The 15,634-nt window shown below is 43.4% G+C and overlaps 1 protein-coding gene across 3 annotated transcripts in view; it reads left to right on the top strand.

Moving 5' to 3' along the window:
* Window positions 1-15,634, top strand: part of gfpt1 (glutamine--fructose-6-phosphate transaminase 1) — a 70,979-nt gene that overhangs the window by 34,276 nt on the left and 21,069 nt on the right. For all 3 annotated transcript variants that reach the window (XM_043681254.1, XM_043681253.1, XM_043681252.1), the window contains 5 exons: window positions 2,260-2,355; window positions 6,036-6,133; window positions 9,743-9,863; window positions 11,464-11,621; window positions 15,139-15,253. In XM_043681254.1, coding sequence (XP_043537189.1) covers window positions 2,260-2,355; window positions 6,036-6,133; window positions 9,743-9,863; window positions 11,464-11,621; window positions 15,139-15,253 — 588 coding nt within the window. The remainder of the gene's footprint in view (window positions 1-2,259; window positions 2,356-6,035; window positions 6,134-9,742; window positions 9,864-11,463; window positions 11,622-15,138; window positions 15,254-15,634) is intronic.

The raw sequence follows: 15,634 nt of genomic DNA, 5'->3' as shown, positions 1-15,634 counted from the left end.
TGGGCTCTGCAGCAGCTGCATCCTGGAACCTTAGTTGGTCCTGCTTCAAAGCACGATTCTTTGAAGTTCAATGACACAAGTGGGACAGTGCAGCAGTGGGCTATTTGGCCCATTGTCACTTCACCGACTCTCTGAATGAGCAGTTCCCTTTGTGCTATTCTCCTACCTTTGTCCCATAACCCTGCACATTCTTCCTTTTCAGACTGAAGTCTAATCACATTTTGAATTCTCCTTTTGAACCTGCCCTCCACCACGTTGTCCTGCTGCATGTTTCAAACCCTGTGCCACATTGTGTGGGAATGACTTCTTTTACTAATTATTTCAAATCTGGTACACACTCCTTCTCAATCCTTTCATGAGTGTGAACTGTTTCTCCCTGTTTACCCTTGACTAGACCTTGCATAGTTTTGACCACTTCAACCCCTCAGCATTCTCTTCTTCAATGAAAACAGCCCATTCTACCTTCATAACTGAAATTCCCCGATCCCAAAGCCATTCTTGGAAAACCTCTTCTTAACCGGGGCCATGAGGCTTGAACACAGACAGTGTCCCTCAAAAGGTTGGGGAGCAACTGTGGTGAGAAAAACAGATAAGGTTTCAGATCCATGTTGCTGTGCTAGTCCTGGGTGCAAGGATAGCTAGGCATGGCCTCTCAGTGATAGGCCAAGAACAATGAAAGAGCAGCAGTAGAGGAGACACCACCGAGGAGAGGAATCTCCTCTCTGTCAGATCCAGCCTGCACCTCCTGTCTGCCTGTGTCTCCTCCTCACTTCCAACATCCTCCTTATCCTCAGGCAGTGGGAAGGGGAGCCACATCAGCAGCGCTTGATGGAGGCCATCTGGGCCTGGGCTGCTGCAAATGTCACCACCTGCACGTGTGGGTGCTGGGGGATTTGGTGATTCGGAGATGCTGGTGTTGGACTGGGGTGTACAAAGTTAAAAATCACACAACAACAGGTTTAATTGGAAGCACACTAGCTTTCGGAGCGACGCTCCTTCATCAGGTGATTGTGGAGGGCTCGATCGTAACACAGGTGGGATTTGGTGGAATGGACAAATACTTTGCTCAGAGTAACCCAACTGGATCACAGATAGCCTTTAAGGCAGGATACCTGCCACCCTGAGCATGGGACAGTCTAATGTGTGACTGCACACCTGCCAGCCTTGCGTGCCATGTGGTTGTAAAGACACGCAACGCAACAGCTGTCCGAGAACGTGGCTCCCACTGCCACCTTCTCGAGGAGAGTTAGGGATGGGCAGCAGACGCTGCTGTTACTGCATCCATGCTCATCCTCTCAGTGTTTGAGAAAAACTCTGCCAAGCTCGGATGGGTTTTGTGTGCAGCTTTTGGAGCTGACAGAGAAGAAACTCTCATTCCATCAGCCTGGGTTGGAGTTGATCCCAGGTCCAGAGGTAAACAGCAAGCATGGAACTGCCTCTCTGGGCTATAATGCTGTAATAAATACCTTGTGTCCCGATGGAAAATGATACCATCTGTACCATTTCAATATTTATAAGTTCTGCCAAATTGTATTTCATTTACTTTTCTGATGGAGTAAGTTCACATCTATCAAAGTTCTGTTTCTCTTTCACACTGATTAGGTTTCTGGTTGGCCTGGTTTGTTGGCACATGTACCTGAACGATAAAATCTACTGATGTGTCCTGTTTTCAGGACTGCATAACCTTTCAGTATTTATGTACAGCTTTCCTCAGGTTGTGTATAGAGAATGCCTATCAGGGATCAGTGCACCACACAAAGCGCTTTCCAACCAGATTATTTTAATGCTACACCAGCAGTTTATACCTGAATGGGCTCGTTTAGAGATACTGTCCCTGGAAGCAATTTAATCCCGGTCAGAGCAGTTTCAAATCGAGAAAGGGGCTGTGGAGTGCCTTGCAAGATCGTGGCCTGTCTCAGAAAAACCCAGAATGAAAAGCACCTCGATCAGCGAAAGAGATAACTGCATTAAAAGAAATCAGATCAGTAATGAGATCATAACAGCATCATATACTGATTCTAATTCTCCCAATAATTCAACAGAAAACAAGTGACCTGACTTGTGATACTTTGGTGACCATTGAGATATGCCGACTGTGTACACATGATATTGCCAGCTTCAGTTGCTAATCTGGAGGGGCTGGAGACAGACTGAGCCATATGAGTAACTCACCATTCAAATCAGTTTGTGCACATGGTGGTGATAATGTAATGGTGTAATTTTTATCTCATTTACCGACCCCCTGCATTTTATTAACAGGCAACTTCAGCTCCTTTATGCAGAAAGAAATCTTTGAGCAGCCTGAGTCTGTTCTCAACACTATGAGAGGAAGAGTCAACTTTGATGACTATACAGGTAAGAAAGTTTAAGAGCAGCTTTATATTCAATTTTATATTTCGCTGTGCACGTTTGTGAGCTGTTCATGTGTACTGAGGTGTGAAGTCATGTCAATCATTGGAAAAACGTAAGCCATACAATCCATTGAGTCTGTTTCATCTTGCAACAGGGTCATGGCTGATCTGATTTTGGCCTTAACTCTGATTCGTTGACTGTCCCCCCATACATTTTAACAGCCTTGGAGATCAAAGATCCTTCGAACTTAATGTGGAATGTGAATGATGCAGCCTTCACTGTTCTCTGTGATTGAGAATCTCAAGGGTTAATGCCACTCCAAGGGAAGGCTTTCACCCTCACATCTATTTGAAAAGGAGACCCTGCTTCTAGGTGACACCAGGAGAGGAAATATCATCTCAGCATCTTTCCTGTCAAGTCCCCTTAAAACCCACATGTTTCGTTTTTCTAAAATCCAACAAACAGAAGGCGAACCTTTTGTCAGCAAACAACCCCAGTATCCCAAGATTCAGCTCGGTGAATCTTTCCATTGCAGGTCCCTTCAGTAAGGAATCGGGACTTCACGTTATACTTCAAGTCTAGTCTGCCAGTGACCTCTTCAGGACGGAGTATTTTTCGGCTCCAGCTCTCTCTCAGCACTTTGCCATCAAAACTACTTGGTGTTTGTGTACGCTAGTCTTTTGTGGTTCATATGCAGTGACCGGGAATCATTGATTTAATTTCAACCAAGTTGTCCGCTTGCTAAGAAAACGGAACTGAAATTGGCCTTGCCTCCCTTCTGTTCGACACTGCACAGAATGCTAGTCCTGTGCTGAATGTCCATTTAAAAATTGTGTTTTTGTTCCAGGCAGCATTCATCATGACACATCCAGACAACTTTTTAAATGATTACGGGGGTGTAAGACAGTTCAGCCTAATTCATTTATTCAGAAAATTCCCAGAGTCTAATCATTGAAACTTGCCATTCAAATGCAACATGTATTGTACAGGATTTAAATCCTTAAGCCTGCTCTGTAATAGAATCAATGCTGATATAGTCAATGTACTTGCCCTTTCCTCAAAAATTTTGACTTATCTTATGGTTCCACCTGATGGTCATACTGGACAGGTCATATGCCAGATTAAAATCTGGCATCTTAGACTTGAAGCTTTATTTTTCATGTTGTTAATTGTTGAGGTCAGGCACAGAACATATTTACAAGACTTCTGAATTTATAATTCCAAAGAACAGGAACTGCATCTCACAAGTCAAGACCTCTTGGATGGTATATTTCAAATATCAGAAAGAGACAATGATTCATCCCTTTGCTCCCAGCAACACCCTTTCAGTCCTGAAATCTCAGTGAAGAACACCTCCATATCTTGTTTTATGCTTAGCTGACAGGGCTATGATTGGTTCCCATCAGTAAGTTGCTGTGCATTCATTGTATGTTGGTACCTTAGTTCATGTCACTTCCCAAGACCCAAACTGAGCTCACTTATTACTAAATGAGGGTTCCTCACCTCATCTCTGTAAAAGCTTTGTCGGATGCATCCCTATCTAACTTTCAGACCCTTCTGCTTCTGGCTTTTTTCTCAGCAATTTCAACTCAGATTTCACTTTGGGACCTGTCCCCTCCGCTGACTGTTTGGAGACTGTTAATGTCAGCACATCTGCTGTTTTAAGGACCTGCTTCTGGCTCCCTGTCTCCCTTTCTCTCTGTCTCTCTCTCTCTCTCTCTCTCTCATGCTCGTAAAACCCAAGTTGTAAAAGCCACGTCAGCAAACACCTTCGCCTTGATCACCCCAGGTGGCTTCCTGGTTGTTGACCTGAAGTCAGAGTTCAAATTAACTTTCTGACCTTTAAAAAAAACATCAAATCTTCACAGAACTACAAATTGGAAGCCATTTTATTCCCCCCACTTTTTGTTCCGTCAAATTTCTCTTTTCGTAATACTATGAACCTTCCCAACAGCTGAGGTTAACAAAATCTATCCACCTCCATTTTAAACTGAACAAATGATCCAGCAGGAATTGCAATTTGCAACAGAGATTTTCAAATTCCTGCCACTTTTTACATGTGCAATTGCTTCTTACTTCATTCCTGAGGGTCCTGACTCTGATCATGTTTCCTGGTATGGTATTCCCCAACCCAGTGGAAATTGGTTCTCTCCATCAACCCCATTAATTCCCACAATATCATGACAACTTCAAACAAGTCTTTTAAATTCCAGGAAATTGGACTTTATCGTTTCCATTGCAAAGCATCTTGTTTGTGCTGTTCTTGCTGACAACAATCCTCAGTTTCCCTCTGGCTACTTGGAATATGTCTACTTGACCCTGATCTCTCAATTCAATACACTGCAGTGGTAATAAAGGGGAAAGTTGCCAGTACAAAAAACAAATTGTGAAGCTTGTTCATTTCTAAGAAAAAGGAAGATGAATCCCTTGGCCGGGAATCTTGATTGCAATTCCCATCAAGAAGGGAACAAAAAATCCCTTGAAAGGACTGCTCAGTGCAAAAGCAAACAGAACAAGCTTCCTTTTACCACTGTTATGGACCAGGCCAGACCCCCTCAAAATATTTTCAGTAGGTAGCCCAGACCCTAATTTTTTCTTATTTTAAAAGTCTATCTGAAGTACCGTGTTACAGATGCGATGTGACTGGTCAAACTACTCGATGTTAAGCAAAGGACAATTTATTTAAACACTGTAATTAAAATACAAACAAAGAAAGAGGAGTTTAGAATAACTTAACTGTTGGAAAACTTAATCAAATAATAGATATGGTAACTGTTACTAATTGACTGTTGCAATATGGCAACTTCTCGTAAACACATCCGTTGGTAAAAAGGCAAATTCAGACACAGATTCTCACATCTCATTCAGGAGGAAAAAACATCAAGAGAAAATTCAGAGGAATTGCAACTAGGAGACATTCGCTGAAGCTTCCAACTCTGTTGAGACCCCAGTAGCTTCTGATGCCAAACCCAGAAATCTAGATCTGTGAAATCTGACCACACATTCAGGCTGTTAAAAAAATGCAAGGCCTCCCAAGCTGTTTAGTCAAGAGGTCACCAGTGGCTAGTTCAGTGCCCCTGCCTTACAATCTCTTTTCAAAAAGAAAGGACAAAATAACCTCTCAAAGTGACAGGATTGTCACACCACTTTCAGACATTGGCAGTCCTGCCAGATGCTGCAAGTCGAGCTCAAGATGCAGAGAAGAGCAACAAGATTGAGACAAACCTCAAAGACTTAAGCTGTGTCATGTGGAATAAAGCCAGTTTAGGAATGGTGTGGGTGATGGGGTGAGGGGGATGGCGGTTGTGGTTGGAGAGGAAGGTAAGGGGTTGGGTTGTTTACGGTGTTGAGTGTGATGAACTGGTTAAGGTGAGCCCAGAGTACTGTTTGGTTGTTTACAGACAGACAGAAATTTAATTTCCTGGCGTATAACTTTCAAATGGATATGAGAGAAATAAGCTTTATTCCATTGGAATGCCTGACCATTCAGAAGCCAGAAAGATGTTGGGGATGTTAAGATGTAGCTGGATGCCTTTCTAATTGAGTTGAAAGGACTAAAGGCCATCTCAATGGGTTAACTTTCCTTCTGTTCTCTTTGCCTGGGATTTTTTTATGTCATTGTTCCAGTTGAGCCCACTGTTGAAGTGCAAGTGAGTGATGAATCTTTCTTTTTCCTTTCACAGTCATTCTGGGTGGCTTGCAGGATCACATCAAGGAGATTCTGAGGTGCCGACGTTTAATCCTCATCGCTTGTGGGACAAGTTTTCATGCTGGTGTTGCTGTAGGTTGATTTAACTGGTACATATTTTCAAATATAGAGATTGACACTGTCACATGTTAGGAATGGCACTTGTCAAAAAGCAGTGAAAGAAAAATTTGCTATTGCCTTTGTCTCAGTTTTACATTAGAATCCCTACAGCATGGAAACACACCCTCCGGCCCTACAAGTCCACACCGACCCTCCGACGAGTATCCCACCCAAACCTATTCGCATTACACTATGTTTGCCTGAACATTATGGGCAATTTAGCATGGCCAATTCACCTGACTTGTACGTCTTTGGATTGTGGGAGGAAACTGGAGCACCCAGAGGAAACCCACGCAGACCCGGGGAGAATGTGCAAACGCCACACAGACAGTCGCCCGAGGCTGGAATCAAACCCAGGTCCCTGGCGCTGTGAGGCTGCAGTGCTAACCACTGAGCCACCATACCTCCCTCAGTTAACAAGAGGTGAATTTTGCACACTGTAGTTTGGAACCTGTCACGCACAAACTCGTTCCCCATTGTGTCACTGAGAAAGTAGACCATGTGATCCATTTCTGAGCCACCTTGAATAAAATAGTTTCCATTTCTGTCCTGTGCTGTTGGTTCATTGCAGCTCATGCAGTAGACAACGGTGCAAACTATGTGATCCCTGGGAAAAAAGACTTAGGTTTTTGCAGTCCCTTGCTGAGCCTTCACATTGGCCCAAAGTGATCGCAGAATAGAACAAACCTTGAGCAAACATGTAGATTTTCTTTCAAGTCACAGCTGTCTGTATATTGTTATTATGTATTTAATTATTTGAACTTCTCTTTCCATTTCAATTCATTGGCATTTTCTTCCACTCAGACACCAGTTAGTTGAAAGCTTTCTAAGTTGTGCTCTCTTGTATAAAAGCCCTCCACCCCCATGAATAGTATTCTTGCAACACTGTCCTGGTTTCTTGTCTCATACCCACCCAAATACGGCAAGTTCAGGGTTCTTGTTAATTTGCTTTTGCAAACTTGCCCTGTTGTCACGAACATCTGAGTAACATGTTCCATTGCTCTCCCTGTGAGCACTCAACCAGTGCTCAGTTCCAATCATTATGACTTGCTGTGAACTTTACCTTCATCCACTCCACCTTGTGATCCATTCCCTTCTTTCAAAATACTCCTTTTTGACCATATTTTATCCTGTGGCCTGACACAATCTCTCCAGCCTAACAGTAACACTCCTTGCCCCTCTCCAATTGAACAACGTTGAAAGAATGCAGACAGGGACAAGAAGGATAAGCCGGTGAACCTCAGTGAGTGCTGAGGTTTCTTTTCCTGTCAATGAAATTTCCTGCAGTGTCTCACCTTCAGCATTATGGGTTATCTGATTTCTCAGCTTCCCATAATAACAGCCTTTTAAAGAAATGATGCAAATCCACAAAATGTTAATCTGAAAAAGATGGAGGTGACCATTGAGCACACTCCGCATTGACTGGGTTATCTGCCTGTGTCACACCACTTCTGCTCCAGAGTCAAATATCAGGGGCGGTACGATGGCTCAGTGGTTAGCACTGCTGCCTCACAGCACCAGGGTCCTAGGTTCAATTCCAGCTTTGGGTGACTGTCTGTGTGGAGTTTGTACATTCTCTGTGTGTCCGCGTGGGTTTCCTCCGGGTGCTCCGGTTTCCTCCCACAGTCCAAAGATGTGCAGGTCAGGTGAATTGACCATGCTAAATTGCCCGCAGTATTAGGATCATTGGTCAGAGGGAAATGGGTTGGGTGGGTGACTCTTCGGAGGGTTGCTGTGGACTTGTTCAGCCAAGTGGCCTGTTTCCACACTGTAGGGAACCTAATCTTGGTTTTTGATGTGTTAAGTGAAGCGAAAGCAACAGAGAGTCTGAAACAAGGTTTGTCGTCAAAAGCACCTCCCAGTGGATCACTTACTTTCAACTCATTTTGGTGTTAGTTTGGCGAACTGGTAGCCATGATTTTATTCAGCTGATGCTTTGTTGTGGTATTGAGAGGTACTTCTCTTCTGATGAATCATTAACCTGAGGGCCAACTGACTGTTGAAAAACAAAACCTGCAAAATGGTGAGAGAAGCCAGTGCTGTGGCCAGTCCCTGGGATCATCTTGTTGTCTTGCTTGTAGTTTGTCAAGACTCATCATGTGCAGTTGTTCTGTAGTAACAGAGATGGCTTGTCATTGGCTGACAAATCATTCCTTCTCAGTAAAATATTGTTGTGCTCACTGCTCTTCAAATGACACACAAGGTTTTTTTTACCCTATCTGCTAACACCAGAGGTCAAGAGACGAGGCCGAATGATCTATTCTGACAGATAACTGTTCCTTTTGAAACATTGTGGGACCCCGCATGTTTTTGCTGATCCTTTGCTTTGTTTGCTGCAGTGATGGGTCTGTTTTTGTCCACTGGGAATATTGTGACTGCTCCCCAGTCATGTGCGGTTAAATGCTGGCAAGAGTACAACCTGAACAACAAACAAAAGTTGACCAATTAGCTTAAAACCTATCCATTCATTGCAAACTGCCCTTTCAGTATTTCTGAGGACCAAGTTCTCTGTGTTCAGACCCTTACCGAATGACTGTCTAATTAAGCTGATTATTTGACTCATTCTGTGAACCACTGCCGCCTCAGAACAGCTGGCGGGAGGACAACAGTCACTGCGTGCCAAAACCTTTTGGTACTGTGAGCAGTGATTCCTGCTCAGTGCAATCAGAAGAAGAAACAGCAGAAGAGAAACAGGTTTGTTTTCAGTGTGTTTTCTTCGGAGATCAATGGGCAAGACCAGTTGCTGCCTTCAGTGTGTTCTTGTCTTGATGAGTGTTACTTAGAAAACCTTGGGATATATCCCACGTCCCTCCCATGTGTATTGCAAGGCCCCATCGTGTTTTGTTGCTCTCCATGAGAATCTTCCTGCCATCAGTAATCTCTCCTCACCCCTAGTATTCTCCTAACCTTTCTTCCTTGTGTGCATATGTTGTTTAAATACATCCCAGCTCCTCCTTGCGATAGTAGGTTCTCTATTTTCATTCGTGGCTCGGTGTAGTTTATCCTGAATTCCGTGTGAGGATTTGCCAGTGACTGTTTATGTTTATGATCTCCATATCTGATCTCACCAGGAAACGAAAACATTTTTGTCAATGGCCATTCTGCCATCACTTTAAAGACAGGCAGAGGATTTCTCATCCTTATACAAAACAAAATACAATGGAACTGGACATATGAAATGAAAAGAAAGTGCCAACAGTACGCAGGAGATATGGCCATAATTGAAGGGTCGTGTTCAACCTGAAATCTTTGCTCCCTTTCTTTCGCTTCACGAGTATTTGAGCTTTTTTTGCATTTACTGTTTGCACCTCTCTAAAGAAACAGCTGAGAAAATGACTCACATTGCCAATGTCATGAAGCAGACTATAAACATGGTCCTTTAGTAATCATTTTGTACTTTTTGTTTGTTAAGACTGACTGTGAATTGAGGAAATGGTTCGTGCTGATTCAGGTGGAATTGAGTGATAGACTGGCCAAGGGTTCTGAACCTGGTTTTGTCCTCCTGACCCCCAGAACGACTTGGGAAATATTTCTTAAAAACAGGAACTCGAGCACTTACTATGTTTTTCTGTGGGTTTGCAGACTCGACAGGTGCTGGAAGAACTTACAGAACTGCCCGTCATGGTTGAACTTGCCAGTGATTTTTTGGACCGAAACACTCCAGTCTTTAGAGATGATGTCTGCTTCTTCCTCAGCCAGTCAGGTACTTCATAATGACAAAAGCTACCGTTACCTGCATGTGTGGTTTTTTTTCTCTAACTTTAAAAACATCACTTCAGTGTAAATTGTTATGTCAGCTTAGTGAGACATATATGGATATGAATGCTCCACAGTGACTTGTCAATTACATCGCCAGTTAAACCTCCTTTCAAGTTAATTTTATTCACTGTGTGCAGCGTCAAATCATAGAATGCCATCATAAAGGCCATTTGATCTGTTGTGCCCAGACTAACTCACTGCAAGAGCAACGCATCTCATCCCAGGTGCCGAAAAAACATTTATCTCCGCTTTCTTTTCTCAAAGTCTCGAAATTTTTTGTAGCATAATTTCACATAAACTTATATTTTTCTCAACTTTGGGGACTAATGGGGAATTGATGGAGAGGTTCCCAGGCTGTTGAATCATATCCTGAATTCTCCTTCCACGTCCAACAAGTCGGCAGCCAAAGCTTGTGGTCCAGAAGTAGGGGTGTGACCACTGCACCTCAGGACCTCCTGCATGCACACTCAGGCAGTGCACTGCAAATGAGAACCACTCGCTGATGAAAAATGTTTTCCCTTCTCTCACCATAGCTTCTTTGCCCCATCACCTTAAACGTTTAAATCTTAAGGCAGAATATGATGTAAATCTTGTTGGCAAAGATCACAGGCTGAAATTTTCAAGGTGTTGACAATTCCTGCCCTTGAACTATAACTTGCATGGTGAGTTATTTTACTTGGCAGTATACCGTTGTGAGAAACAGTGCGTTGGGATTCTACTGTGTGAAACGTAGCAGACAGCCTCATATATTCCGATAAAATCCCCCTGTTGCTGTATTTCAACTTGGGCATCAAACCGGGTGGAATAAATGTGCTAATGTCTCTGTTCTAATCACACTGACAAAGTTGTAAATCAATTGTGTTAAACATTGCTCAGTTAACAGTATCAGGACAGGCCATTCAGCCTCTCTTGTGTATTCCGGTCCACGGCTAATCTGTACTTTGACACGATCTACCTGCCTTTGTTCATAACCCTTCCATCAAAATTCTCCGAAGTTCAGGTTTGAAATGTTCATTTCAACCTCAGCCGGTCCAGTTTTTTGGAAGCAGGCAAGTTGAAATTTCCACACCCTTTTTGCTGAGCAGTGCTTTCATTAATCACCCATAATAGACTGGCTCAAAGTGTTCTGGGTTGTCTCAAAAGAGGAATTAATTTCTCTGCATGTTGTGATGCCTTAATCGTTTTCGTCAGCTTTAATCAACCCTCAACCTCCAAAAGTCAATGAAATACATGCCAAACTTATGCAAACCTGTCCTCATAATGGAAGTCTGGCATTGAATCCTGGCATTGTTCTGATAAATCCACCCCTTTCAAGGTCAGTTTATCTTGCCTGAGATTGGTGCCCGAAACTGAATGTAACACTCCAGATGGAAAAGTGAATAGAATTGTTGCCAAGTCCCAACATGATAATTAAATCAGAATTTGACTTCTTGGGTCGCTAAGTCAAGAGCCTTGCAAGCGTGCAAGCGTTGTGAGAAAAATGGATGGAGGGTTTCATTGTGACTGGTTTAACAGCCTCATCTCATTTCTTTGTTAATTTTCAGGGGAAACAGCTGACACTCTGATGGCACTGAGGTACTGCAAGGAGAGGGGGGCCCTAACCGTGGGCATCACAAACACGGTTGGTAGCTCCATCTCTCGAGAAACAGACTGCGGTGTCCACATCAATGCGGGACCAGAAATTGGAGTCGCCAGCACCAAGGTAAGTCGTTAGCGTCAGAACAGTCACTTCCTCATCGTTTCCCTGGCTTGGATTTTTAACTGTGATTTCTCTGTTCATCTTGATTCGGGCAATTGGTTTGTCCAGTTATACAATATGTGTCTTGGATCAGAGCTTTTACCCTCAGAGGAGGCAAGACCCTCTCTGACTTGCCACCTCACATCTGGAAATAATTATTGGGAAGCCTGTATGCACAAAAACATACAGTGACCCTTTGTGAAAGCTGCCTCTTTCTGCTGGGGCCCTCTGTGCCTCTGGCCAGAGAAGCATTCTTCAGTCATGAAGTGAGGCAGTACTTGACAACCAAGCGTGATATCTGCCTGTGCAGCCCATCCCAGCTGAGCCTGGTCCTCTGCACAGCCAACTCTGCAGTTGTATCCACCCTAGCTGCCTGGCTCTGGAAAGTTGAATCGCGGTTTGCCAAACTTGCCTGCTGACAGTTTTGCTGCTAACTTTCGGTTCAGGCTGCCCTGCTTTCTTTGTGTCCAAAAGCTTTTCACGACTCACTTTCTTTTTTCAATGATGTGAGCTGTGGTACAAGAGTACCCTCAGTTGGTGTGGATGTGTCACATGTCTTCATTCGTGTTTACTTTATCCATAGACAATCCTTAAAAGTGTAGATTTTTAAGGGGCTCCTATCTTGGAGAGATGGAAACTGGTTAAATGTAATATAAATGAGAATGAGAGCAGGGTTCTGGCTTGGTTCCCTGCTTTCTATCCACCTCCCCCAACCACACGCACACACAGTTGCCCCAAGTGAGTAATAGGAGACAGCGTTTTCTTGCCTAACTCAGAGCTGACAGAGTGTTTGTTTGTGCTGGAATTCTGCTTCTGCTTAGCTCAGATGGTGAGCAATGACGTCAGCAAGGCACACTTCTGTTAGTTAGTTCAATCCACTCCAGGCCTTGATTGTTCTCCTGAGACATTGATGGTGGAAAGCAACTGGAATCTGTCAGGGACGAGGGATGTCGGGGAGTGGACTGGAGCCATCGGTGAGAGTTGATTTGGGGATTTGTTGCTGCATTTCTGCATTCTTCTGAGTTCACAACAGCCTGATCGCTTTTTTGCAGTATATAAACATGGTTAATATCACTTTTACCTCGTGGTAGCTGCAATTTGAGACATGTGTAAAGGAAGTTGAGCAATTCCATTTATCCCTTTTTAAGGCCTATGTCTGATTTCATTCTTGAGCTCTGATTATGGCACTGATCTGGCTGCTGTGATGTGAGTCACTTTAAGAACTTGTGGTTTCTTTTACTGTTCATGTTCATTACGTTCCACGGTTGTGTAATTCAATAGTTTGTCATTGCTCTAATTCCTGAGGCTGCTAGCTGTGTCCCAAGGGTAAGGCAATGAAATCCTGTCATGTAGCCTGCAATCTTAGCCTTGACTGGAAACGTGATTTAATAGCACACACAGCCTGTGACTGTGCAAGTGTCAGTGGCTGATGTACTTGATATCACAGCCATAACCCATTTCATCTGGGACATTACAGTTCCACTGTGGTCAACAATTTCATTGAAGCTGTTCCACGCACTCTGCTTTGGTTTTTGAGTCCTCCTGGCTGGCATGCATTCTGCTGGTGCAGTTATCTTTTTTAAGGTTTACTTTGTGAGGTTCGAGATTGAAACAGAAGATGCTGAGGAGATCAGGCAACCTCTTCTGAGCAAAAGCGAACATAGAATTGTTGCGGTGCAGAAGAAGTCCCATTTGGTACATCGTGCCTGCCCTGACTGTCTCAGCACTTTAACTTAGGCCTACTCTCTTGCATTTTCCCAGTTGTCTCTATTCAATTAAGCGTCCAATGCTGCTGTTTAGAGTATCTCAGTTGTATCTGCATCTGCCTTACTTCCAGACATTCATTCCATACCTTAACCATTCACTGTGTGAAAACATGTTTTTTTGCCTCATACTTCCTTCTTTTGCAAAACACATTAAAACTGTTCTCAATCCATTTCTGAGCAGGGAACGATTTCTTACTGTACACTTGGTCTGGACCATCATGTTTCCACTTTTTCAGTGTTTCCTTGCATATAAAGTGTGTCGTCCTGGAACCATCCCGGTAAACCTCTTCTGAAGTCTCTCAAATGCATTTCCATCCTTCATATATTGTTGCACTAGAACTGCATAAGCTGGTGTCTCATCCACATCCATCATAAACTTCTGCTGTTGTAATCTATGTCCCTGTTTCTGAAGCCTAGAATATTGTGTACTTGACTCTCTGGTCTCCGTCTGTCCTGCCACCTTTCATGATTGACTTAAACATCCACAAAGGTCCCTGTGCTCATGCACACCCAGTACACTGACTCCCCAAGTTCTTTGTAGCAAAGCGCAACACCTAACTTTGACTGCATTGAGCCTCATCTGCCACCGAACTGCCCACTCCACCAACTTGTCAATGTATTTTTTTTAACTTCTGCCCTGTCCGCCTCACAGTTCAACCAAAGTTTGAGTTGTCGGCAAGCTTTGAAATGGTCCCGTGTACACCGAGGTCCAGATCATATATTTATATGTACATCTGTATCAGGAAAAGCAAAGGTCCCAAAACCCGACTCCCAGGGAACTCCATCACAAACCTTTATCCCACCTCAAAAATACTCGTTAACCATGACATCCATATTTGCCAACCCTCAGCCAGTTTTAAATCCATGTTGCTTCTGTCCCTTTTTATTCCATGATGTATAATTTTCCCCTCATGTCTGTTGTGTGGCATTGTATCAGACATCTTTTGGAAGTCCACTCGACCACAAATACAGAATTAAACTCATCAACCCTCTCCGTTACCTCTTCAGAAACTCCAGCAAGGAGCAATTCATCCTTAACAATTCCATGTCTACTCTTTGGAATGAATCCACCTTTTCCCATGCGGTGAATAGTTGTATCGAGACGTTACCCCACACTGAGGTTTCGGGGCCCTGATTTTCCATCGATCAGAAATCATTGTGACTCATTTTCTCTTCCAAACCTGCACTACAGAGAAAGAGGACCAAACCTGGTGGGTGGCATGATGTGCTTTGTCAGGGGGCTGCTGTGAACGACACATTCTGACAATTGGCGACACTCTGCACCTCTTTAGTGGCAAGTCCCCAATGCGTAGTTCCAGGAATAAAAACAGCAAGTGCTGGAGAAACCCTCCAGTCTGGCACTGTCTGTGGAGAGGGGAAAAGAGTTGACATTTGTCATGCACTACCATCTCCAGAGATGCTGCCAGACCTACTGAATTTCTCTGGCGCCTTCTGTTTTTATTGTAGTTCTACCGCATCTGCTTTAATTCAAATAATCCCAGAGTTTGGGTCCTCTGTGCTGTCAAAAGGTGTCTGATAAGATGAAATCAGTCCTATTTATACATGATTGACATGTTGAAGTTATCTGACTGCTGTTGATTGGCTTGTAATTTTCCAGAACCCTCGAGTTGGGATTGCTATTTTCTGAGCACTCTTAAACCGCATAGTGGTTTCTGAATTTAGCCAATAACTGACTCCCTTTTGTTTTCACCCAGGCATACACCAGCCAGTTTGTTTCTCTTGTGATGTTTGCACTCCTGATGTGTGAAGATAGAATTTCCATGCAGGAGAGGCGAAAGGAAATTATACGAGGTTTGAAGGCATTACCAGGTCAGCATTGGCACTGTTTATCATGTGAAATAAAATCAGATGTAACCTTGTCCAAAAATATTCTTACCGAAATGTAAAATCAAACTACGGGATAATTATTTTATGAAACCAGAAAGGACAATAATCTGCATTTACAAAGCACCTTTGATAAACCTTTTGTGCTTTGCCCTCTGTGAGATTATAACTCCCCTTCGTTTTTTTGCCAAATCTTTTACATCCACCCAAGCGTACAGATGAGGTATTGCTTATCCTTTCTTTGTCATGCACTGCCCAGATTTGGCAACTGGAGTCTGTCATTCAGCTTTTTGATCCTGCCCCGCCATTCAATATAATCATGGCTGATAGAACACTTCAGGGCCCTTTCCCAACTCTTATCACATA

Source organism: Chiloscyllium plagiosum, chromosome 42, assembly GCF_004010195.1.
Source record: "Chiloscyllium plagiosum isolate BGI_BamShark_2017 chromosome 42, ASM401019v2, whole genome shotgun sequence".
Taxonomy (NCBI): Eukaryota; Metazoa; Chordata; class Chondrichthyes; order Orectolobiformes; family Hemiscylliidae; genus Chiloscyllium; species Chiloscyllium plagiosum.
Note: the sequence above shows the minus strand (reverse complement) of the source record. Positions and strands in the feature narration are given on the sequence as shown.